Source organism: Acanthopagrus latus, chromosome 7, assembly GCF_904848185.1.
Source record: "Acanthopagrus latus isolate v.2019 chromosome 7, fAcaLat1.1, whole genome shotgun sequence".
Taxonomy (NCBI): Eukaryota; Metazoa; Chordata; class Actinopteri; order Spariformes; family Sparidae; genus Acanthopagrus; species Acanthopagrus latus.
Genome location: NC_051045.1, coordinates 9,586,380 through 9,612,063, shown reverse-complemented (window position 1 = coordinate 9,612,063; position 25,684 = coordinate 9,586,380). Strand labels below are relative to the sequence as shown.

General features: G+C 40.4%; 2 protein-coding genes across 5 annotated transcripts; one reads left to right on the top strand and one right to left on the bottom strand.

Moving 5' to 3' along the window:
* Window positions 1-1,407: 1,407 nt before the first annotated feature.
* vgll4a (vestigial-like family member 4a) lies at window positions 1,408-7,488 on the bottom strand. Of its 2 annotated transcripts, none has more exons than XM_037104029.1 (6): window positions 7,331-7,488; window positions 6,597-6,750; window positions 5,853-6,018; window positions 4,710-4,935; window positions 4,067-4,181; window positions 1,408-3,758 (listed from the first exon to the last, which is right to left on the bottom strand). In XM_037104029.1, exons 2-6 carry the CDS (start codon window positions 6,676-6,678, stop codon window positions 3,559-3,561), a joined length of 789 nt encoding a protein of 262 aa, XP_036959924.1. In that variant the 5' UTR covers window positions 6,679-6,750; window positions 7,331-7,488; the 3' UTR covers window positions 1,408-3,558. The 2 variants fall into 2 exon arrangements, with proteins under 2 accessions (XP_036959924.1, XP_036959925.1); XM_037104030.1 differs by having other exon boundaries at window positions 7,250-7,365.
* On the top strand, window positions 6,778-23,199 carry syn2a (synapsin IIa). Of its 3 annotated transcripts, none has more exons than XM_037104027.1 (13): window positions 6,778-6,989; window positions 10,143-10,491; window positions 16,260-16,317; window positions 16,427-16,518; window positions 16,719-16,875; window positions 16,980-17,069; window positions 17,384-17,446; window positions 17,700-17,842; window positions 17,934-18,008; window positions 18,184-18,286; window positions 18,464-18,610; window positions 19,080-19,146; window positions 22,788-23,199. In XM_037104027.1, exons 1-13 carry the CDS (start codon window positions 6,956-6,958, stop codon window positions 22,817-22,819), a joined length of 1,410 nt encoding a protein of 469 aa, XP_036959922.1. In that variant the 5' UTR covers window positions 6,778-6,955; the 3' UTR covers window positions 22,820-23,199. The 3 variants fall into 3 exon arrangements, with proteins under 3 accessions (XP_036959922.1, XP_036959921.1, XP_036959920.1); XM_037104026.1 differs by having other exon boundaries at window positions 22,785-23,199; XM_037104025.1 differs by lacking the exon at window positions 22,788-23,199 and having other exon boundaries at window positions 6,780-6,989; window positions 19,080-21,381.
* Window positions 23,200-25,684: the final 2,485 nt, after the last annotated feature.

The following is a 25,684-nucleotide window of genomic DNA, read 5'->3' as shown; positions in this document are numbered from 1 at the left end:
AATTATTACCAGTCACATTATCCCATTTCCATTATAACATAATAATGTGGAGACACGCTTTCTAGGTCAATGCTTAAGTCTGAATCGAGCAATCCTCAGCACTGAGTCATTAATCATAATCTGCCCCCTTTCTCGCTTAAAAGTGATGGATTTTTCCAGCGGCAATTTGTTACCATGACATCAAATCAACCAAACAACATCCAGGGCCAAAGACATCAGCTGCTTGTCGAGAACACGATGACACGGCCGCACAATTCATCACACACACACAGCCACTTAGTAGAATTAGAAGGACATTAAACATACAGCTGTTTGCATGTTGGACAAAGGCCTCTGATGAGAGACACTGGGGCGAGAGGCAGTGACTCACCATGCCAATGTTGTATTAAATATTATGAGTTAAAAAAAAAAAAAAAAAAAGACTTAATTTTGGGTTATTCTGGACTTATTTTGTAATCTGTCTACACCATTTTTATGCCATATAACTAAGGGAGAATGACAATATAAGATATAGACATTCTCCCATCCTGGGAAAATCAGTGTTTTACTTAATTTCTCTCACTAAACAGTAATTACTAGATTTTTAAAAGAAAAAAGGAAAACTCCAAATGGCCTAGTAATTGTAGATCATCATGCAGTAGAAACAAGGTTTACAAGTGCTTTTAAATTACTAACAAAGAGCCAAATTGCTACAACTACGCATGCTAATGGAAACTAGTTCATGGTTAAAGGATAGATTCAGTCATCATCTAATCAAGAGTAGATATTGACTGCATTTTTATTTTTGAGGTGAACTTATCCTTTAATACATACAACCTAATATAAAGCATATACATTGCACCTGCTACTCCAGTGTGACATTTGGTAGGTTTTTATCTGGTAAATCAATTAAATGTTGGGACATGGCAGCAGTCGTCTAATGCAAACAGAAAATGTTCTATGATGCCTGATTGTCTGGTTCAGATGGGAGTGCCTTAATCAGTGTTACCATGTCATTAAAGACTCGAGTGTCAACATAAGAGCTGCAACATTATAGATTATTAGTCAGTCTGAGGGATAAGCAGCAGCCTAACCTGCACAAGTCACAAATAACATGATGCTTTAACTCTTGGTATGTTAACATTTACTTTATTAGGGAAATAAGGAGCTTCATTCACTTTTTCCACAACAGGTTCCACTACCATCCCACACATTACTTTCCGACTTTACCTATCCAAACCTTTCCATTGTAGCATCACTTCAACTAAATGAAGGCCTCAAGCTATTCTTTAACTGGAAACAGACGTGCCGCCTCAAGTCAGGCAATCTGAGCAAAAACATGAGAACCTAAAATCTTGCAAATAAATCAGTGTTAAGTAACTTGTTTGCATTTTTGTATTTAGAAAGGATGACAATAAATATCCAAAATGTAGGCATTTGTATGTTTATTTGGAAGAAATTAAGTACAAAACAGTGGCATTTTCTTCCAGAGAAATGAGGACAAAAGTGAACAAGTGTTTTGTTGTTTTTTTTCTACACAGATGACATCTGGGAGCAGGTCCATTCTGCAAACAGTCTTTCAGATACAGGTAGTCTAAATGTAGCAATTAAATAACAATGGACTAAAACCCCCAACATATTACTGATTATCAACTTGTGTCAAACAAGCAGATTCCTGAATCCCTAAAATCCACTAAAGAACACAGAAAGCTAAATAAACTCGTTAAGCTTTTAGCACAGAAGTTTTTCTGACACTGCACCGAGAAAAGTCTTTGAACAGAAGACCGTTTGTGTTCCTGCACTTTATTACAATTGTGGGAAAATAATCAACTTTTTAGAAATATTATTTTTAAACAATGCATGGTTAGAAGATAATGAGCATCCATGCTACATATGAGTACGCGAACTCTGAATAGAAACAAAATATCTATGATCATTCCGCGCGGCGCAATGACAGTCTTGAATGAGTAAAATAAAATATAAAGACAGGATAGTGTAACAATTCAAGAACGGTATAATATTAATACAAACGTGTATGTTCTTTCACAGACAGTTAATTGACATAACCAAAAAAACAATCTGAATTTGCAATAACACATTTTAAAATCAGTGTTGACAAATAGGTTACAATACTTAAAGTAGAGAATTTAAGAAGGGTGAGAAATTAATTTGAAGCAAAACTCAACTAAACGACTCACTTACACCTTTACTCAATAAAGAAGGAAGGTTTTTGCAGCTCACACCATGACGTCACCTTGAATAAAAACAAATAGATAAACATACTTTTCACTTCAGTTGTGCTTTCTAGACACAATAATGATAATGATAAGTGTGTCAAGCAAATCATGGTGGAATGTCTACACCCACTAGTGAATTAAGGACATCCATATTATATGTGCATTAAGGGAAATCAACTGCTTGTCATGACAGGAATGGAAACATCCGCTGTTCTTGTTAGAAAGAAACGTTAGAATTCTGTTGTCACTATGTTTGAGCCAAAAGTCAACATGAAACCATCGACATGTTCAGAATAAATAACACCACTGCTAATAGACTGTGCTACAGAAGGTCCGATTTAGCTGTATTCAGTCATGTATAAAGCTAGCTCCAAAGAATAACAAAGCAACATAGCCCTTTAAACTGCATTCAGACAACCTTGCCAGAGGCTGTGATTTGTAGATGGATGCTACAATGTACACCTACATATAGTAATGAAAACCAGATACAAAAAATATATTGAGTACGACTGTACCAGCAGTGAGTATTTCTAAATTGTTACAGATAAAAAATAAATTCTGAGTAAATATAGTATAGAATAAAGGTTTGTAATAGAAACCAGCTATTTGAAACATGCGTTCTAGCTAGACACATCTACTATGATTGATATTAGTTTACTAAATAATCAGCCACAGTGAGCATATAGACAGGAAACTAATATTATTTTAGTTAACAGTGGATTAAGTCCAGTTCAGGATCATAAAGAAGTCAGATTAGTGTCTGCAGAAAGCAGGGGCGACCAGATCCTTAGATGCATCATCACAATTTCAAAACACAAGGCGCAATGTAGTTCCAAATGAAACTGGTAACCTGCTACCAAAACGGTCAGAAATGCAATCGCGCAGTGAGACCTGGCTGTCCTTTTCAAGTAATATAGATTGAAAAGCAGTGTGATTTTAGAATGAAAACAGTAAAAGACCAGATCTATGGCTTATATGTTGATGGAGAAAAGGCAGAGAATTTCTTTGGCTATCAATATCAAGGCAGGTAAAACAGAACATGCGCTCTGAACAACTGATCACTTTGGGAATCTCATTATGAACACAAAATAAAATCTATGATTGTACAGCTAACGCTTTCAACCCAACCATTTATTTTCTCTACGTCATTAGAGAGACTTTGCCAATTTAAGAGTAGAAATTTGACCTTGATGTCCACAAGGGAACAGCGTCTGAGAGCACCATGTGTCTTACATTGTTCTTTGCTAAGGGAAGTCGATGCTTGGGGAGAAATGACAAGTGGCCAATCTCCACTCTCACATGCAAACACGAAGGAAGTGATTATTGTTTACTCCCTTCTACTTCATGGATCTGCCTCTGGGGATTGATGACCACCACCCTTGGCCTTGATCTGGAGCCAGGCATCTCCCAGTGCCTTGGCGAAGTGGTCATCCACTGAACCAGTGATGGATACCGAGTTGGACACAGGCTCTGCTTCTTTGTAGTTTTCTCCAAGGCTGCGACGGAAGTGCTCCTCAATCACAGGATCGCTGACTGTGTTCGCTATAATGACATTATGAGTGAAGGAAGGAGAAAAAACAAACCCTGGTTATTAACACATATGCAGTGTATAAAAATAACACTTCTGTCATTACACCAACAAGTCAATACAAATGATTTAGTTAGTGAAAAAAAAAAGTCTCCACAGCAGAACACACTTAAGTTCGGCATGTTTCAACCATTTTGTCATTTTAGAGATAATTCAGATCCTTTAGAGCATGTGTTCTGTCTGTTACTGCTTTTAAAAACAAGTCTACTTGCAAAAAGATTAGAATGTATGTTGTGTACCTTAATGACATTGTAAGACTTACCATTGGTCTTCCTCTGATCAGAAGGGGGACTGGGTGAGCAGCCGTTCATGTGGCAGTGTGAGAGGTTACAATTGCGGTTGCTTGCAGGGGCACAGATAATAACAGAGGGACGATTCTATAGAGGGAATAAGTACACACAGTTAGCCTCCAGATATATTACAGTCAGCCTCCAGATGAATTACACAGTCAGCCTACAGATATATTATACAAAGTTGATTGATACACCTCTTGTAGAGCTCCTGCAGAGAAATTTGACATATAAAAGTAATCCAGACTGATTCATATTGTGTCAGATTTCAAGACAGAAAGGCCCAAAAAGCATATCTTCTGTTTCATCTTAAAAGAGAACTCTACAGTTTATGACCATGTAAGAAAAAAGATGAATGTCTCTTCTCCTACTGACTCAAAGGTTGGCACGCATGTAGTGCCCTCAACACACAATCAAAATTATAGGTAGTGATCTACAAAAGTGTCCTGGTGGACTTAGATCTTAGACAAGATCTTTTGCAGCTGTGCGGATACAATTTTCTTTGATTTATCTAAATGATTCAACATAAAGTCGCGCATATACGTCTACGCTTTAACTCTCATCACTGTGAACATCAGATGTAACCCCCCGTATGAGTTTAATGGGTTTACGTACCTGCTGCCGCTCTGCAGTCCCGCTCATGACAGACCTCTCCCTGCCACCCACTCCGATGTCGTGGCTACTTTTGGTCAGAGCCAGAGGCTGGTCTACAGCATAGCCAGAAATGGAAGCATACAGGTGGTTCCCATGGAGACCATTTGGGGAGGAAGAAATTTGCTCGGCGGGAGTTCGGCTGTGGCTCCAGTGCTCGTTATGGTTGTCTCCAGCAGAGGGACGGGCCCTTAATGAAGAGAGTTGCATTAAGTGCATACCACCACCTTTTCATGAGTGATTTATAAGCCGGCTGTGGCGTCATCCGTCTATAAAAAGCTGACAGCACACAGCATAGACTGTGGTTGTGGTCTTGTTTAGTGTGCAGTATTTTCTTCTGAATAGTCCTTGTTTTGGTGTCCCTTAGAGGTGGTTAATGCTATAAAAGGTGTCTATGTTCAGACTTTCCTTTCTTAATCTCATATCAAGTTATTGCAAGCTGAATGTTTTGACTCTTGCTCAATACATACATTGGTTGAGGATTTCTCTTTTTTTTCCACCATATGTACACTTATTAGCATTTGGCTACTGGCTGGTGCATTTGAGCCCCACTCATGGATGAAAAATGAGTACATTTAGAAGATAAAATACTGATCTCTTCTCTCCACTGGCTCCCCATCAAATACAAAATCTAATTTACAGTTCTTGTGATCCCTTACAAAGCTTTGCATGGTCAGGTTATGTCACTCGTAGGTCTTGAAGGTCCTCTGATCAGGGCTTGCTGGTATTTCCTACATATATGAAAACTGATCAGTTTAAAACAAAAGGAGGCCATGCTTTTGAAGTTGTGGCTCCTAAAGTTTGAAAGTCTCTCCCATTTGACTTGACATCTGTAGACACTGCAGTGTGGACACCTTTAAAAAGCAGCTCAAGACTCACTTGTTTAGATTTGACTTTATATTTCCTCCTTGATTTTATTGTGTTTAATGTCTACATGTATGTTAATAGGTCATTGCCTCTGTGAGGCACTTTGACATCTCTGCTCTTGGAGAGTACTATATATTTGCACATCATTTGACAAATTAAATTGAAGGAGCTGATGTGTTGACAACGGCAGCTTTGACAGATGATTATAATCTATGCTTTAGATTTTAAAAAGAAACTTACAGCTCAGTGGCAAACAATCTGCTCATTTTGGTCATGTGGTCATTATCACAGTTGATTCGGTCGTCCATTTGTTCTTCGCCATACTTCCGTTTGCTCGGGCAGTGCGGAGGAGGAGGCCCAGTTATGTTGGCCATAGCAATGGGCAGGGAGGGTGTCCTGGACTCATCTGTGGGAAAAGAATCAACAGTAACAGCTTAGAAAACTGTCTGGATACTTACATCTTTCTCAGTCATGTCACACTAAAAATCATCAGTGACATCCATGTATGGAAAGATGAGGAATGCGTTCTGACTTCAGAGATGAAATTGACTTATAGAGAGAACTCTGATTTGAAAAAATGTCAACTGAGAAAGAGCAAGGGAAAATCTCTTCCTATAAATCAACTACATGCGCTGTTATAAGCTTATGTTTACAACATTCAAAATATTTCTGGGGAGTTATAGACTCACACTGTTTTCTTAAGTTTGAACCTGCTGCATCAAAAAAAGAGGCTAGATTTGTGGTGATGGCTGGAATTTGACCAGTCCTTGTGGCCACTTCTTAGCCCAGTGTGTATTTTCTAACATGATAAAAATTTTGGCTTAAAACTGTGTTATTAAAGGACAGGACACCAGTATGTCGTATTTCCGGTATTTAACATGTAACGTCAACGCAATCCAAAACAAAATAATGTTGCTAGTAAGAGACGCATTGAAGTGCGGGTTCCACATGACACTTACAGCAAGTGAACACTTTGAAACTTACCGTCGTAGTGCAGTCTCCCGATGTTATTGTTCATCTTGTCCAGGAACTGAGAGTTCAACAGGTCCATTCTAGTGAAGAGCATTTACACGAACAGGCTAGTTGCTAACATCGATGTTAGCAAGATATACCAACGAAGCCAACACAGTCTTTTATCCTGTAGGAAGTTTTAAAAACATGGACAAATCAAAGGGTGAACGGAAATGTGAACTTTGCTTACGTGTGAAGCAATTTAGTGCAAATGGCAAGTGCTCTGCTGAGGTTAGCTGACGGTGACGATACCAAGGCTAACAGTACTGCTCGCTTAACACGTAGGCTTCGCTAACTGCTAGCCTTTCTCGGTTAGCTTTTACGGCTACATAATGTATGATTGGAAAGCTACACTTGGCGAAAAAGGTAAGTCAATTGTTATTACTACAATTAACAGTTTTACAGATATGGTTACAGTAGTTGGTTTGTCTAGTTAACTTAGTTACACGAGCTAACGTTAGCATACTCGCTAGCTAACTTAGCTATTTGTCTATGGCACAAACCAAAGTTAGCACGAACTGCTAGCTGTTATACCCCAACTTTGTAGTTAAGCTAGTTGTTAGGTTCCCAATTCAACTCGCCGTACCGAATAAACGTTGAATTACGCCTAGTGAGTGACAACTTACGTTTGTTTTATATTCAGTTGGGTTAATGTCCAACAACAAATATCCTAGTTAAGTAACGTAATGACAATTGATGTTACTCACTTCATCGACAAAATTAGCTTCACAGCCATAACACGACCATGGCTGGCCCAGCGTGCCTTCACTGCATTTACGCACTTTTCCTTCTGCACCGACACAAAAGAGTGGTGAGCGGCCCTAGCGGAGACGAGGCGAACTGGGGGGGTAAAATTACCGTGTTTGGGAATCTGCTCGACACACACGCGTGTTAAAACATTCAGCTAAAAGATGTATTTATTCAATATGAACAGTCAGTTGCCGTGAACCACGGTACGATGTGAAGTTTCGCGTAAAAACAACGTAACGTATTACGTTTACAAAATGCCTAATTTTGCGACACAACGCTGCAGGAGATAATACAAAAAGTAAAATATAATACAAAATATATTTTATGCAAAAGTTGGACACGGACTCCATATCGGCCAGGAAAAAATATCATTTTTTTAAAGCCAATTTAAACATTTAAATGACGTGTTAGGAATTACAAATAGGCCTCCAATACCTTTGTCCGTGCAGCCACAGCACAGCTCAGGTCACTATGCACCATCTGATCAGGTGTTCAGTAATGTTTTTATGCGTATTTATTTTAGATTGTTTTAGGGTTAGGGTTATATGGCACTCATAGATGGGCTGAGTTCTATCCAAGCATTGAGACAAACACAAAAGCCTAAATCATTTGTATTAACATTCAAAATGTGGTAATTTGGCCGGGAGCATAGTGCAAGGCATTTATTTAATCTCGTCATCTTTGGACATCTGATTGAAAAACACAAGTGGAGGCTGATCTGGAATCTAGACCCTACATGTTCACTACTCCACTGCGACCAGATGATGTCACCCTAGTATTCATGTATGATATCTAATGCACAGTGCAGCTATTCTCAAGTCAGTAGGTAGACAAGCTACATTTGTGGACTGTCCATGTCCAGTTTTTAAAGGATATTTAGTTAACAGGGCTTATCATGAGATCCTTGATTCAATCAAGGGGGGAACACTCCTTGCCCTTTAACAGAGTAATCTTATTAGTTCAATAGTTATGTAACAGATTATGAAGAATATAAAAAGTATTCAGATCGGGCGACAGTGAAATTTCAACTTAGAGAAACAGCGTGAAGATATTAAAGAAAATACAAACATGCCGGCTATAATTAAGTGTTGACCCCAGTATTCATGTGAAGCTCATCCATCACACATGTTACCTTTGACTGGAAGTTCGTATTCATCTCCAGTTGATGGATGTTACATGGATATACATACAAACATTTGGGATTTATAGGGAAAACATTTACTTTTAAAAGCATAAAACATCATCATAGGTAAACTCGGTTTGTCCTAACTGCAGACAAAAAAAAACAGAAAAGTATCCACCATTGTAAATAAAATTATTCTTTTACAGTGTAATACAGATTATACTATAAAATGTGAGTATTTCGGTGCCTTTTATATCTGTTTACTAATCACCTCTGATCCAAGAGTGGCGCTGGAATCTCTGTGCATGTCAGTGCAATGTAAATCCACTGATGGATGAGGGAGTTTGCTCAAAGATCAGCGGTGGCGTGATGATGCAGGTCAATTTTTACTTTTATGGTTATCAGCATTATTGAAACTGGTAAATCGCCTCAGCAATAAAATCCTCCAAACAAATCCTTGGAATATTGTGATGTAGATTCTACTGTGACTGGATTTGTTGTGACCTCTGGGTACCACAAGTGATTGATTATTATTGATCTGTTTCCTGAACCAATTCTCATTAGTTGCCTGCACTGGAGACACAGTGGTCTGCAATGGTTTCATCAAACAGTTTCTGTTCCTTCTATATTCTTTTCATATGTAGACAAATGAAAATATGTTAGATCAGCCTATTAATGTATTACAAGGAGAATCACTGTCTGTTGTTTTCTTTTTTTTTTTCCAAAATTAGTAATAAGGTTTTCTTTGTATCTGCTTTTCAGCATAATTATATTAATTAACAGGTATTTTAGTGAAGGAAAATATTGTAAGCTGTGTTTTTGTGCAATCATAAACATTTCAATAGTTTATGTGCAGAAGTGAATGTGTTTATGAAAGTGTAGTTGCATGTAATGGTAAACTGTGCCACCCGCAGTAGACATGTGCTGTCTAATTAAGTCTGATGAAGCAGTGATGTAAAGCACGTCTTGCAGGAAATTGTATTAAATAAAATAAATATCTATATAGGGATAAATCATAAATCAATCAAGGGAGAGGATTCACTGCACGCATCTGTGTCTAAAGGGACTGTTGCTGACGCTTGTCCTCTCATTCAACACTGCCCACCAGTCCTAACAGCCATTTTAGATTTCATGGCTGCATTGTACACACACAGAGATGCTGTGCATGTATAGAGCACGGGCAAAGCACGAGGAACAGCCGGAGCTGAGGCAGGGCGATTGTGATGTAGGGGCTCAGCATACCCTCTTACACTTACACTGGAAACCCCTCTGTTATAAATGCCGTGGTTCAAGAAAGCATGACGCCTGTGAGGCAGTAGAAAATGGGGGAGGGGTAGGGAAAGCAGGCAATGCCGGTGAGTGAGAGTGGAGTGAGGAGAGGACGAGAGGAGGAAGGAGAGGCAGAGCCTGAGCATCATTTGCGATGGTTGAGGAAAGCACAGTGTGAGGGGATTGGCTGAGGGAGAGTGCAGCGTCACTGCCAGTGAGGGGGAGCTCTGAGGATGCTCCACTGAACTGGGAGGGAGTACATTCACTGGGAGTTTGCACTGAGAGCTCAGCCATTACCAGCTGTACACTGAGAACAGGGACTCCTCGGCAGAATCGTTTTCCACACCCAGCGCTTATTGACTCTTCTGCTCTCTCAGCTGCAGCCATGAATTATCTGCGTCGGCGTCTCTCGGACAGCACGTTCATCTCCAACCTGCCCAATGGCTACATGACAGACCTCCAGAGGCCTGACCAACCTCAGCCTCCTCCACCTGCCTCTCCCACCCCTGCCAAGTCTCCTACAACTGGGCCCACGCCTCCAGCCACTTCCCCTGCTCCAGAGAAGAAGCCTCAGCCAGCTCAGACCACCGGAGCAGGCTTCTTCAGCTCCATCACCAACGTTGTCAAGCAGACAGCTGCCTCAGCAGGGCTAGTGGAGCAGACCCAAGTCACGACACCTAAGAAGTTCAAGATTCTTCTGGTAATTGATGAGCCACAGCAGGAGTGGTAAGATAATATGTTGCTTTTCTCAGTAGTAGTTTATCTCGCATCATTTATGGACTGTTGTTTGTTTGCTCATCCTTAATGCTGATTTTACTCCTCATGATTCATTTGAATGTAGAAGGTAGTTAAGGGTTAAAAAAACACTGAAACAACATGATGCACCCTGCAGACTAGAATAAGCAACTGCTGCTGTGGTTTGATGGTACAGTATGCCAGTGTGTCGATAACACATAAAGACAGGCTATAGTGAAGGGAACACAGTCCATTGCCTCCCAGCAGTAATGACATTATACCAAGATGGAGGATACTAATGTCCTCTATTTTGTTGTGTGAAATGTCTTTCTGCATCATTTTATTTTGTTATATATTCTAGAGCTATAAAATGTCAGCTACCTGAAAAAAAAAAAAAGGAAAAAAAAACAGTGGAATAACTGAAATAATTGGTGGTGTATTTTACCATTCTTAAAGATGGATGCTCCACAGGTTGTGCACGATTGGGAGATATGAATTAGTGTGAATGCTGCAGTGCTTTCCTTCCATCAATGGGGTTTCCCCCTGCTCACAGACGGCAGATCACATGACATGCCCTGCGCTAACATGGGGGAATAATTAATGGAACTAGCTGCTGCAGCTCACGATGCATAGGGCTCCATTAGCTGATCATAAGAGTGACCCACCGTAGATGGGTAAAAACACAACATTGAATAACATCGTCTGTGTGTCTGCTGGGAAAAAGGACCATCAGGTCATTGACATGACGACCGGGTTTACTTTAAGGCATTTAAGCCAATACACTGACAGCCGGTGTCCTTAGGGACCCTGAGTATCTTGCATCTTTGTCCGATGTGGTAAGGAATTAAAGCGCCTCTAAATGAGCATGCACTTGGATTTAGAGGAAGCTTATTTTACGCAGAGGCTGATATCTTGTCAAAAAGTAAAAGAATAAGATCATTATCATCACCCCATGATAAACACTTATTTACACAGCTGACATATTTTCCACAGCAGTGTGTGTGTGTTTGTCAGAGCTGTTCAGTTGGATAGTGCAAGTGATGCCCCCATACATTGGCAGAATCCATCTATATTATCTATATTTCCCCCTACTTTATAGTATTTATGGACATTATCAGTTGCTATGTAGAGATGAAAATCAGTCAATCGAACACTGATACCTTATTCATATATACAGGATGATATGCTGACTCTTTGGAGTCTTTGGAATTTCCTACAGTCTGGGAGTCACATCAGAATTAAATCACTTTTTAAGCATTGGACAACACACAATGTGGGAGCAATATCGGATTTTAACTAAGTAAAATTAACCGATTAATTTCCTAAAATGATCCACTGTACTTAAAAGGAAAAACAGACTATGCTCAGACATATGTCTGCAACGTGCAGGTGGCAAAAAGACTTCATGTTTGGGATCTGTCATCGCTGGATGTCATGTTGTATACATGTGTGTCACATCACGGTTAACATGTTCTCTGTATTATGTAGAGACCATAACAATTTGGCCACAGTGGCACAGGTTTTCACTTTACACCGATTGAGAAACAAAACACACCAAAATCACACAAACATTAGGAAACCAATTCTCCTAATTTAGATGAACTCTCATCCTGTTTATGTGTGCAAAGCCAGCCATTTATCTAATAGAAACCTTGATCAATGTTAATGAGATCAGCCCATCGTCTACGGGACGGCTGCCAGCCATATGCAGTCACTTGTTCCACATTTGTTACTAGTGGAAAGGAAAACTGCTTGTTGTGGAATAAGGATCACCATATGACGTGCCAATACGTTGGCATAGGAACACAATATTAGACATTAAACTAAGACCATCCCATTCATCAAAGGTTATTCTGATAGAGAATATTGAGTAGGTTGTTTTACGCTCCATTGTTCTTTGTGTCGATATTAGGAAGAACTGATATGAAGTAGTTCTCTACATTTAAAAGAAGTAATTTCCTCCTTTCACATTGTTTATGATGTAGTCAATATCATGAAATTTATCTCCCTTCACGAGTTCTGCAGACTAGTAATCACTCATGTTTTCTTGCTTGGTCAATCTAGTACACATCCACCAGGGAGATAGGCTAAAATACTTCATTCAAAAGGCTTTCTCTGTCTGAGTGCTGCATCTATTTTTCATGGCTGCTCGATAACAATTGAGCAGTGAGTTGTACGTGGAGTTGTACGTGTTTGGCTCACTAGGTTTGGGGGGACCTTTCACCCAGTAGTTGTAAGTCACTATGGCAGTGCAGATCAGTTTTGGTCCACTCACAATAGTGTAGGTCCGCTTCATGTAACGTTCAGTGTTCTGTAGCTTGAAGTTGTGTATGCAGCGCTGCTGTTTGAAATGGGACAATTAACTATAATACTATAAAGGAATTAAATGTCACAGCGAGAAGTTTTGATGGGGACTATCTGGCAGAAGGTGCATCAGCTGTTTCAGAAAAGTCCTGATGTGTTAGATTTACCAAAAAAAGTATAGCTGTTGGCGAGAAGATGAAATGTCTCTTTATTTTCATGCAGGTTTTGCAGAGTACCTAATATTCTCTATAATGTCGTCTCTCCTTGAGTCTGAGGGGAATGTTTATCGGCTGTATCTCGCTGTGTGACGGGCTGTTTTTCATTTTTTTTCCACCCGCTGTTAATATGCAATGAGTCCTGGTGGCCCCAAGACACACGGAATAAAATCAGGGAAGAGGCCTCCAGACTAATTGCATCTGGCAGAAGGTGCAGCCGTCAACATCTATTCATCACATCAAATGACTCAAAATCACAGATGTTGTCCTGTCTACTATGTATATGTGTGGGCAAAGTAATGACACAGTGCAGGGTCACTGTGTAAAAATACTGTATTTTCTGATTATGAAATCACCAATGTTGTTAGACATTGTATGTAAATAGAAACTACAGTGGTGCATGTGTTAAAATGCTGTCGGAAAAGGGAAGTGAAAGAACTGAGCTAGTACTGGTGTATCGATACTTTGAAAACTGAGAATTGAAACCATATCAAATTTGTGCGTTTCTGCCAAACACCAGCACAGGCTTTGTTTGTAACATACTGAGAGATCTCCAAATAGGGTATATTAATGTAAATGTTCAAGGAGGCTTCCAAATGTAAAATGTCCTTCAATTATAGGATCAGCCACAAAAAGAGAACAGAAGACTTTGATGTGCAACAGGTTGTGTTAAGCAGAATGATAGCTGTGTAGGATAGATCTGTGTGCTGATAAAAATCTGTGATTGCCAGGGTCAGGGCTCACTTAGCAACAGAAGCCTTCTGTCATGCAGCCAGTGTCTTAACTTGTTAGATGAAGCTGCAAGTTGTCCAGAGAGATTCCTTTGTGCCAGGAACACTGTGCCATAAATTGCTCTTATGACAGGCCCCGGTATCACGCCAAGACTGAGCTGGACAGGAGGAGCAGTCGATGCCTTACTTATCAGACTAATGGCCGACATGTACTGCTTCTAGAGAGGCGTAGGTTCCTTTTATTTAGTTGTTTAATGTTCCTCATTAGGAAAATACATAGGGGACTATTTTAACTGGAAGCGGGACAGGAATATTTTGTACCTTATTCAAACATTACCCACATGTGAGGGTGAATGTTAAGCAAGCGAAGTGACGAGACATTAAAATTCATCAAGGACTCCCCACTTACCCGCTCTGGGGTGAATCATCCGAATGGAAATTTTCTCACAGCGATGTGTAATTTGCCGATACTTTAACATTGCAGCCTGCAACTTTCAAATTAAGACACTGATATATTGTTGTACTTCTGAAATTATAAAAGAGAAGAAATCTCATCTCATCTTCAATTCAAGTCAAGAATACCCTTATTGATTCTCACACATGAATGATCCAAGTAAGCATCTATTGTTGTCCTCCTTTTCTCTCTCAGTGAGCAGCTGAAGGCAAAGTGCCCAGTGACTAACTCCAGTTTTTAGGCCAGTACTTTTAGTCAAGGGCAACAACAGAAGTATTGCTAATTCAGGCCCACGCTGTAACAATAATGCCCTTTGTTTCTGGATGAAAGCTCACTGAAGGACATCACAGAAAGGGGCCTGGATTTTAACCAGATGAACTGGCTTTCTGTGACGTTACTGTGCTGAAAGATCATGTTAAACATATACTATGGTGTCCTCTCAGGCCTCTATGCAGTATGCTCAGCTGGGGCTGTGGAAAGTGAGAGATTAAAAAATTGAGCAGCAAAATGAAATCACAGGCTTGTCATTTTCATACCTCGTTGTCATGTTCTGGAAACACTGTCTCGGGTCTACAGCGTTTATTGGCAAAGAGCATTTATCACAGTGCAAAGTAGCTTTTCATTTCCCCAGATATAGGAGCGGTGATTCATATTTTAATACTTGTTTTCCTCCACAGCCAAATACATCCCCATGCTCTAATTAGATTGGGGATGAATTATTCAGCCTTACCTCCTCAATAAATATGCAGCGAGTGCAGGGTACACGACAGCAGGTGAAGAGGAACTCCGAAACATGCCGTCAAAATATACCGACACAGCCACAAGGTGATTTTGTAGTGTTTTGCAGCACACCAGTGCACTACTGTTGCACTGCAGCAGATGTCCGGGGTTTTAAAGTCTGAACTCGAAGCTGTGGAAATAGAAATCAGGCCCCCGTTAGTATCGATTTTCTGGGGACCACACCAGTGGCTGTCAAAGCTCATGTTGTCGAGTTTGGCCCCTGCACACCAGTTTAGGGAAGAAATCGAACACATTGCCGACGCTGACAGTCACTCTGTGGATTCTACAGTTCTCGACTCTGTGGTGTCAGTATATCGACACTAATCCATCTTAATCTTGAAATCCCACGAGAAAGATTTCCCCATGCAACAGTGATCCAAGGGAATAAAGCTTATAGACCCACAGGTGTCATTTTTATTCAAGCCAGGAAAAAAAAAACAGAGACGCTGTTATAAAAATCTGCTGAATCACTCAGTCACTCCACTCAGGAAAGGTGCAGCCATTTTCTGAAATTGTGAATTCAGTGGGTGAATATTACCTCATTGCAGTGAAGGCAGTAGGGAATGCTCACTTTGTGTGTCGAGTGAGCTGTCGAAGACTGGCCCATTAAAGGATTAGATAACCGAGAAATGATAAGTCAGATCTGAACCGCTGAGTGTCGTGATGGTTTTGAGGTTTTAGAGCGGGCTGGTGTGCATTCAAAGATTCAACACGTCTGCCCTTCACGCACTCCTCCCGTGAGTTAATGGAAAGTCGGGTAGTCCTCGAAACTTTTCTGGAGCCTCGCAGCAAAACAACATAGCATGTGGACTTTAAAAAACGCCGTTAATAACGTCTTTTCTCATCATATTGGGGTCTCTGTGCTTAGGGAGACTAGGAGTACAAAGTATGAGCCGTCTGTTTTTTTAAAAGCAGTCCCCATCTTCTTCAGATGTTTGGGAGAATGCTGAGATGCTATTTTATTGTGAAGCTCCAGAAATGTTATGTGATCTAGGACCCTTCACATCGAGCTTCCATCGGGTTATATTCTCGTTTTATAGTGAACTTATCCCGTGTTGTAATGTCTTATCACTATCCTCTTTGCCAGCTTAAAAGGCTAGAAATACTGTGTGTCAGCATTTGGAAAAGCCTTAAGAGGCAGCATTTGTCTACTCTGCGCTTTTCACACACTCAACCAAGTTGTATGTATTCAACACTGGAAGTGGTAATTAACTGGAAATCTCCCTTTTGTCACACTAAAAGTTAACACCGTCTCAATGTTTCTGTTTGAACCAGGGCAAAATTGTTCCGGGGAAAGAAAGTTCACGGGGATTATGACATCAAAGTGGAGCAGGTACGTTTCAACGAGCCACTGATCCCCATTTTAAGTGCTTATGTAAAACAGCATGGACAAAGTTTTAGTACTCTGTCCTCATATGCTTCTCTAATCATTTACCCCTCAGGCTGAATTCAGCGAGATCAACGTTGTGGCTCATGCCAATGGGACCTGCAACGTTAACATGCAAGTTCTCAGGAATGGTACCAAGGTTATGAGGTGAGACACACAAACACACACCTCCACACACACGTAGGCAGGCGCAGGAAGATAGAAAAGAAAGGGAAGATTTATCCTCCACACTGTGTTAATCAATAGGGACTTTGGGTATCTACCTCCAGCGCCGACTGCCTGATTTATCCACATCGCTGTCGACACGTACCGCAGCTTGACATCTCGGCCATAATTTTATCTTCTAGGTCATTCAAGCCAGACTTTGTCCTGATTCGTCAGCACGCCTTCAGTATGACCCAGAATGAAGATTTTCGCAACCTGATCATTGGGCTGCAGTACGGAGGCGTCCCAAGCATCAACTCCCTTTCTTCCATCTACAACTTGTGTGACAAGCCATGGGCGGTAGGCACTCAGCAGCCAGGGAGCGGGACAATAATAATGACCTATTCTCTGTCTGCATTGAATCTGATCTATTTATTTTTTCTTGCCTTTTTTTTTATTTCCAGTTTGCCCAACTTATCAACACCCACAGGAAGCTGGGTGCTGAGAAGTTCCCTCTTATCGAGCAGACCTTTTACCCAAACTACAAGGAGATGGTGAGAACCTGTGATGTCCCGCTTTCAGCTGCATCTAAAGATAACTTCAGAATTGATCAAAAACATTGGCAAATGATGATGAAAGGCAATGAATGCTTTAAAAAACCAGAGGCAATACAAGCAATTCAATTATAGGAAAATGTATCAAACATGAAAGAATTTATTAAAAAGCCTTTGGTTAAATCATTAACAGGCCAATCATTACAGTAACCTCAATCGAACCCTCACATGAAATCACATGACCCAGATAATAACTCACCAGCTGAAATTTGCACTAAGTACCCTCTCATTAGTCTTCTGCTTTTTTACTTCAGGTCAGCATGCCATCATTCCCTGTTGTTGTGAAGATTGGACATGCCCACTCTGGAATCGGAAAGGTATAGAGGTTTCACTTCTTGCAGTATTTTTAAAGATTGAATGATTTAGCTTTGCTGTATTTCTGTCTTTTGTTGCGCTTTAGACGTGTTAAATATACAGTATATGTTGCTCATTTACGCAACTGGGATATTATCAAAAATCATCAGGTATTTGTCTGCATCTATGTTGGTGCTTTGATGTTTTTTTTTGATCCTGGGAGTTTCCTCGATCTGTCTCACATGTCTTATTTATTTATTAATTTTTTGCGTACAGGTGAAGGTGGACAATCACAGTAAGTTCCAGGACATAGCCAGTGTCGTGGCTCTCACCCAGACGTACACCACCACCGAACCTCTCATCGACTCCAAGTACGACATCAGGATCCAGAAGATTGGCACTGACTACAAAGCGTACATGTATGTATAAACACGCTTTTGTTACTTTATTATTACAGGTAAATGAGAAACAAAATGAAATATGTTTTTTTTTGTGCTTTACACACTCCAGGAGAACGTCTATATCTGGGAACTGGAAGACCAATACTGGCTCAGCAATGCTTGAACAGGTGGCCATGACTGACAGGTGAGTGTTAATTAAGTGTCATTCATTCTGTCTTGTGGATTGATAGCAAGCACCTGCAGCTGTGTTAAACCACCTGCGTCATATATTGTAACATGTTTTTTGGAAGTAATAACAGGACTGTGGCGTTTCATTCTGCTGTCATTTGTGCTGAGACGTTTTGATTGTCTTCTTTAAGGTACAAGATTTGGGTCGACACCTGCTCAGAGATTTTCGGGGGTCTGGATATTTGTGCAGTCAAAGCTATCCATGGGAAAGATGGCAAAGATTACATCACAGAGGTAGGAGGAATATGATTGGGTTGAACACTAAAAGAAATGACCTCTCTGGAACATGTTGAGCTTTAGAAATGTCACTTTCGGGTCAAATATTTCCATGTATTTTATAACTACAAGGTTTCCATAAGGCACTACTCAGTGGTGACATCCTCTATCTCTGCTATCCTCCCTGTGGCATAGGTGGTGGGGTCTGCCATGCCTCTGGTAGGGGAACACCAGGCCGAGGACAGGCAGCTCATTGCTGACATGGTGCTGGTACAAATGAACCAGGCAGCAGAAAATGAAGCTAATGCTCCCCAGAGACCCACTACCATTCAGCCATCCCAGGTACGGTAACAAACAAACACAGATATTGGAAACAGGAGGCTTGAGTCAATTAAGTAATAACGTTTTGTCTTTCTTTGTTGCTTATACGAACCTGTCAATGATTTGTTTAAGCTGTTTAATCCTGACAAACTCTGTGTAGGACTCTGTGTACGACTGTGTAGGGCTTTTGATTTTCTGCAACAGTACAAAGGATGTGACTTTAGGCACTTTCTAGAGTGCCTCATCTCAGTGCCTCTCTCTGCTCCACTAACAGAGTGCAACATTAGCTAATACTGGTTTGGAAAGTGGAGTCTGTGAGCATAAACCAACAACCAGCTTCCAGCACAATACCAGAAGTTCTACAGAGCCCCTTCAACTAGTTATAATGTCCTGTTTATTATAAGTAATCTACAGTATGCTATGTTTTAGATGTCAGTGCAAGAACACACAGTTTTTGCTGCATGAGTAAGTGATTTATCTGTCTTTTTAGGGAACTGGCCAGAAGGGAGAGATTGTTGGCGAACCCACCAAAAACGGTGCCGGGCGCCCGCCTCAAGGTTGTCTGCAGTACATCCTCGACTGTAATGGCGTTGCAGTGGGTCCAAAACCAGTCCAGGCCAACTGAGTCACTCAGGAGAAAGGGATGAAATCTCAGAGTCCAGATAACAATGACGTACCTTAGCCGAACACAAGCGCAGACGTGTGTGTGTGTGAATGCTGATAGCTGGAGTCAGATCTTGGTGACGTGAGCTCGGTCCCGCCGAGCGCTGGCCTGGACTGTGTTTTTAACTCTATGCAGTGTCAAAATGTACTGTCTACTCGTTGACCTGTTGATTTGTGTGCTTGTAGAGGTCACCTATGTTTCAGTAGCTGTGGTTTTTTCTTTGGGGCTGTTGTTGATGATGTAAAAAGCAGATTGTGCCTACACAAAGTTCAGTGCTGCTGTGTGCTACCTGTTTGACCCAGCAATGATTCTTTTATTTCCCCCCTGAACCCCTCTTCTGTTTTCTACTTTGGTGTGTACCTTTAGATATTGTTCAAACTGTGGACTATCGTGCAGTTTGAAGTTTTGTGTATATCTCAATATGTATACAGTATGTGAGTGTGTGTGTGTGTGTGGCTGTAGTGGTGATTATTTTCATACTAATACTAATAGATATTTATTTTTGTTTTGCATGATTGATACAAAGGCAGGTGCAAGTCAGTTATTTAATGTCTGATCAAGTGGGATGTTCGCGCAACATCGCCGTTTTACCCAAGCTGTGTTCCCTATGAGTCATGCATTGTGAATGTGTCATAAGAAATGCATATTATATAAGTTCTACAGGATACATGTGTTCATTACTAGACATGCATTAACACAGTGAGCGTGACAGTGCACACTCCTGCATAAGGGTACAATAGAAACAAGCAGTGTGTGGCCTTTTATAAAGTTTTTTTTTTTCATCGATAGCATCACTATTAAAGAGATTATATAGAGTGAGTTTAGGATACTTATAGATCGACAACATAATAAATATTAAGATTAGTCAAAGATATATTAAAGATTTTATTATGTAGGATGTTGTGCACATACACAACTTAAATATATTTGTATCATTTTGAACCAAAGAAAGAAGTATTTACTTTGAATCAGTCTTTGCACTCCAGTAACCCACAATGTAAATATCAGTGAGGGGACTGTTAATCCTGCAGTTTGTCACACGGAGGGTGTAATTTCATCAGAGAGCAGTGTTCCAAGGCCGTACTTATGCTTTCAAATAGCCTGCTGTAAATCACACGGCGGCGAACGGATGCTGCGTTCACAGCGTTGTTTTTCTTTTTGCGATTGGTTGTGCTGAAGCAGGCGTTACTGCTGATAAGGAAAAAGGTGCATAATGTATGATCTGCCGCGAAAACGCCAGATATAAAAGTCTCCCCGGTTGCCCTCACGCTGGATATATCGGCTATCGTGGCGGTGTTGCCATGACAACAATACAAGTGCTCTGAGGTTTTAGTGCGGGCTGGTGCGCCTGTATTACAGAGACTGAACAACAGTCTGCCCTTCACACACTCTGCCTGTGAGTTGATGGAAAGTGCAATACACTTTTTACTCAATAATGTGTTTATTTTGAAATCAGATCTTCCATCGAATTGATTCCAGAAGCTATAGTCATCCACATGTTGAATTGTTTTTTTACACAAATGTCACAATCACTCGGTTGTTGTCCAGTGGCTTTTGTGGAGGCCACTTCATATATATTAAATACCCTAAATGGTGAAACAGCTAAAAAGCAACCAAATCAACTGTAAAAAGAAATCTGTACCGTTTTCCAACAATCTTGTTTGTTGCCGTAGTATAAAATCTGTTTAGCAAGCTCTGTGTGTAATTCTTTTTCCGAGTTGTATTAAGTGCCATTGTATCTGTGAGCGTATCCTTGTTAAAAGCCATGCCTGAGGCTTTATGAATGTGTTGTTCTGTTTAATAGGAAATATGCCATGGCATTGATTTCCAAGGGAGGAACATGCAGAGATACAACAAGTGCATGGACAGGCCTGGATTCAGTGATCGTGATAGAATATGTAAGAGGTTCTAACTGTTTTTTGGCCATCGTGTTGAGGTGAAACTAATATCTTCAGGCCTGCAGGACTGTCACTAGTAAGGGCCAAGGTGGTAACTTGCTTAATATATGTACTTTTAAAAACCGGTGTTGGACTGTTTAAATCAAGATCAGAATACAACATATTGTGGAAAAAGAATCCTTTCTGGATATTTCCCCTCTGTCACTGGCAATAAAGCTTCCTTTGCAATATTTGTTTGGTCTGTGTCCTCGTATTTGTTACGCTGTGGGTAATACAAATTCATCAAGGCGACAACATTACAAGTTTGACCAAATATGCAGTGAAGTGAGGAGTTCAGGCGCTGGGCTTTGCTTCCAATGCATGAAGAGACACCTGTATTGTGATAATATTCCCTCTGCTTTGTTTGTGCCTTTACTGTGCTGTACTGTCTGTCTTATGCGTTAACAGTGTGGGATTACTGTCTTTGTTTTAAATCAGATCACCAGCAAACCAGTCATCTGTGAGAACATGAAAGACTACGTAGGGATGTCACATTTGAAACCTTTATCAATAAATTGTGTAATAATAAGCTGAGATTAGACAGTGGAGGATTTCTTTGAATAAGTAACTCCAACCCTCAAATCGACTGTGAAGGAAAAGCACCGACACATCCACAGCTGATGTAAGAATCAATAGTATGTTCTACTCAGGTGAGAGTTCACTCTCACACCAGGTGGCCACATGATGCAGTGCACCTGTGTCATCTAATGCAATTCAATGCAACATTTCTGCCATAGCTCTACCTTGATGACACTTCTGATGATCTGTTTCTGGTGGAATTGTCAGAAATACACAGAAACCCTGAGACACATTTTCTAAGTCTTATCAAAAATGTTTGCTTCTGTTTTTGTGACATAAGAGCAGGTGAAAGAAAACAGCCAGGATAATCTCTATAAAGGTGTTTTTTATGTGAAACAGGTGGGGGGAAACAAGTTTTGCTTGGATCGTTTGCTGAAACATTTCATCCACCTGTTTCCACATATGGAGGCCCTCAGATCTGTTTAGTTTTCTAAATCAGATGTTAATTGTTTTCTCTCTGAATTTCTGGAGGAAAAAACTGAGTAATTTTTTTTTCTCTTTAAATTAATTGTGTCTCCGTTTCACACATTTTTTCCACATTTTCACTGATGGAAAAGATTATTCTGACTTCTTTCTAACTTCTTTCCACCAGTTCTCAAGTCACAACACACAGCAGAGAAAACAATGTAGATCAGACTTCTGTATTTCACAGATGAACATAAAAAAGATCATCCTGGCAAAATGTTTTTTTTTTTTCTCGACCGATCAGACTTTGGAAATTGTTTGCCTCTCAGAGGTTTCGTGCAAAAGTGTAATTCACTTGTGGTTGAACATCAAAAATTGAAAATCAAACTGAGCTAAAATGAGAGATGTTCCTAACTCTTCATCATACACGAAGGTGGCAGGATTTTTTCGGCCGATTCAGAAATAACATCATAGGCATCGTAAAATAATCTGTGTTAAATAATTGTTTGTTAGCTGTTGAATTGGATTACATTAACTCGACTAATAAAGTGAGTCCTTTAGATCCTGACTCACTCTGAACATATGAAGTCATGATTCCCTTGTCTTACAGCAGATCCTCGTCCCCGATCAAAGCCTTTGGTCTGAGAGACACAGCTGCACCGCCGGTGACGACAAAGTGAACCGCTGAGACCGTCAGCTCTTTGGGGAAGTCCTTCAGAAGTCTGTTGACTGAATAAAGAAGCTTCATTGTCAACCTGTAGCATTCCACACATCCTCCCTGTGTTTTTGCTTAGTGACTGTTATGTTGTAAATTAGCTGTTCTGTCATTGAAACGACGTGAACATCTTTGAAATCAGATGTAGCCGTCTATTAGTATGAGTATTTTGGCTTATGATTGTATTTCGTTGCTAGAGATGTCCTTTCTAGTTGTGTATTTTCTGATATCAGTGAGCACCAAGAATGGTCAATAACACAGACGTAAAGTTATTTTCACCTTCTAACCTGAACTGTGGCTGTAGTGATCACAATGAGTAAATTCTGTGCACTGAATGGTAGTCGTTGTGAGTATTCTTTGCTTCTTATAATGTCTATTTAAGACTCAGAGGGAGATTTCACTGAATCTCGACGGGTTGAGGTTGTCCTCGCTTGAAACCAAAGAGCTGCAGATGCCTGTGAGCGTTTGAGTTGTGACTGTGAACGGCTTCTCTGGTGATATGAAGCCAAAGTTCACAGATGAGATTAAGCAGAACACGATGTCCTGGAAGGAAGTTAAATTTGATTGACTCTTCCTCCAAATACGGACAGTTTGATAGACACACTTTATAATACATTCCCAGTTCATAATACCTGCCTTCCTGACATTAAGATGAGTCTACGTTATTGGGCACGTTCAGAACTAATCAGAGTTTATTAATCATTCATCTTAATTGTTCTCCTGATTGTACCTCCACCTTATTGAATGTGATCTCACAAAATTGGGAGAGGTGCTCAGAGACTCTATGATGACTCTATTTGTTCATTTTTATTGCTTTTTTTTTCTTCCTTTCTACTTAACAGCTAATTGGTGTCAACACTGCCCTGTCCCAGTGGAACGTTCCTCTTCTTCCCCCTCACCTTGGAGACTCTGTGCAGAAACCAAACACTTCACACTTCTCTGCTTGTTTTCTGCTTTTATGCTAACTTACCTGATCTATTGTGGTGCACACCTTGGAAAACATGCATGCATTTATTGCAATATTATCATTTATTGATATCATACATGGTACTTAAACAATCCCTGTTCTTGCACTGTTTCGGTGTTTTTGAACCCTGTTTTTTAGTAATAAGTAAGACATATATATGATCTGTACTAGTCTGTTATTCCTCCAGACATGTATTAAGACATTCAGTTTGTGTCTGATGTGTTTTAAGTAAATCTGTTGTTGCTTCAACAGTTAAAAATTTGAGCTGCTGGACACAAGGTGCCTCCTACTTCACTGAAAAGTCCATTCTCAGTGTACAGTTATGTGCACTGGAGGTTTTATTTTCCTACATCACACTGCCACAAGTCACATACTGGACCATAACTGGCAGACAAATTAGTTGTGATGTCATAAAGTCGTTCTCATAGGCAGAAGAGTTACATTCAGTCAGGAGGTGACTTCCTCTGGAGACAAACGCTGCACATCCCTCATTCTCCATAGTGCTCGCACAAACATTCAAGTGGTGCTTTAAGGTGAGTAAAACACACTTTGATAAAGTGTATTATTCAACTTTGTATTGAACTTTTTAACCATAGTGCTCGCACAAACATTCAAGTGGTGCTTTAAGGTGAGTAAAACACACTTTGATAAAGTGTATTATTCAACTTTGTATTGAACTTTTTAACCATAGTGCACACAGCCATTCAAAAATACAATCTGACAACCTCAATATTTCCAGAATTTCCAGATGTAATCCCTTGTTGTGCTCACCCTCTTGTAATTCATGCCAGTATAGACTAGTCAGATGTTTGCCAGCAGACATCAGCACTGGTACACTGTCTGCCTGCTAATAGACCAATATTAATGACTTGGCTGCAGAGGCCCATCTGAGCTTGATTAGAAGCCTCATATCCAGACTTTCACATCTGCTGTTTGTCTTGGAACAGCAGATTCATCTTGTTTGCGTAAGCAAACATCTCCCACAGATTAAAATATGCTCTTCACTATGTTATTTGTAAGGCTTCCAGATGGTACTGGTGTTTTTCCTCTCCCGTAACAAGCATGCTGACCTGGCCCGATGGTGGTAAAAGCCACTGGAGGAGTGACACCGTGGGCTCTGGAGCTCCAGCTGAGGAGCTTCCGTCTAGACTCCTCCCGGCCGTCTGCCAAGCTGCTGCACAACAAGAACAACTCGTGCCCTGTGGGCGCACACTGCACTGACCATCTGCTGGAGAACAGAACAGTGGAGGAGAGGTGCTTCTATCCCATATCAGAGAGTGTCACAAGCCTGAGTGGTATGATACACACGGACATTATTGAATATCATGTAATGTGCCACATTATTATTCAAAACACAACACAACATTTCTTTTTCTTGATGCTTGCTGAATACATAACAATGGGAATAAAAAAAATAAAAGACATTAACATTGGTGTTTTTAATAGTGAAATACCTACTGTAGACAATCCAGTAGACACTCAGAGCTTCCTGTTGCCATCTGGTGGTGGTTTTGAGGCACACAGGCAGAATCCGTGTTGTGATGGTTACATAATGAGCCACTTTGGCTGCATGAGTGAGCCATCACTTTGTCCTAGAGCTGAATCGACCGTTGAAATGACAATAACAACACACACACACTTTCTAAGCAAAACACTTTTCTCACATACAAGTGTAGGCTGCTGGATAAAGATGGAGGCCTTACATTACAGGCCCGTTAGAAAGTAACACTTATGAATTTCAAATTGAAGGGTTTTATTGCCAGATAGACTTGGAGGCCATTATATAGAGAGGCTGTCTTGGCAGCGACTATTAAAATGATCTAAGGGC

What these genes read in the sequence shown, in the direction of transcription:
- vgll4a (XM_037104029.1), bottom strand. Translation starts at nt 6,678, where the DNA reads ATGCTCTTCACTAGAATGGACCTGTTGAACTCTCAGTTCCTGGACAAG. An exon ending in CGGGAGACTGCACTACGACG is followed by an intron (nt 6,019 to 6,596) that starts GTAAGTTTCAAA and finishes CTTTTCCCACAG; the next exon opens with ATGAGTCCAGGACACCCTCC. An exon ending in TGATCAGAGGAAGACCAATG is followed by an intron (nt 3,759 to 4,066) that starts GTAAGTCTTACA and finishes ATGTCATTATAG; the next exon opens with CGAACACAGTCAGCGATCCT.
- syn2a (XM_037104025.1), top strand. Translation starts at nt 6,956, where the DNA reads ATGTATGATTGGAAAGCTACACTTGGCGAAAAAG. An exon ending in TGTGTGACAAGCCATGGGCG is followed by an intron (nt 16,876 to 16,979) that starts GTAGGCACTCAG and finishes TTTTATTTCCAG; the next exon opens with TTTGCCCAACTTATCAACAC. An exon ending in ACCCAAACTACAAGGAGATG is followed by an intron (nt 17,070 to 17,383) that starts GTGAGAACCTGT and finishes TTTTTACTTCAG; the next exon opens with GTCAGCATGCCATCATTCCC.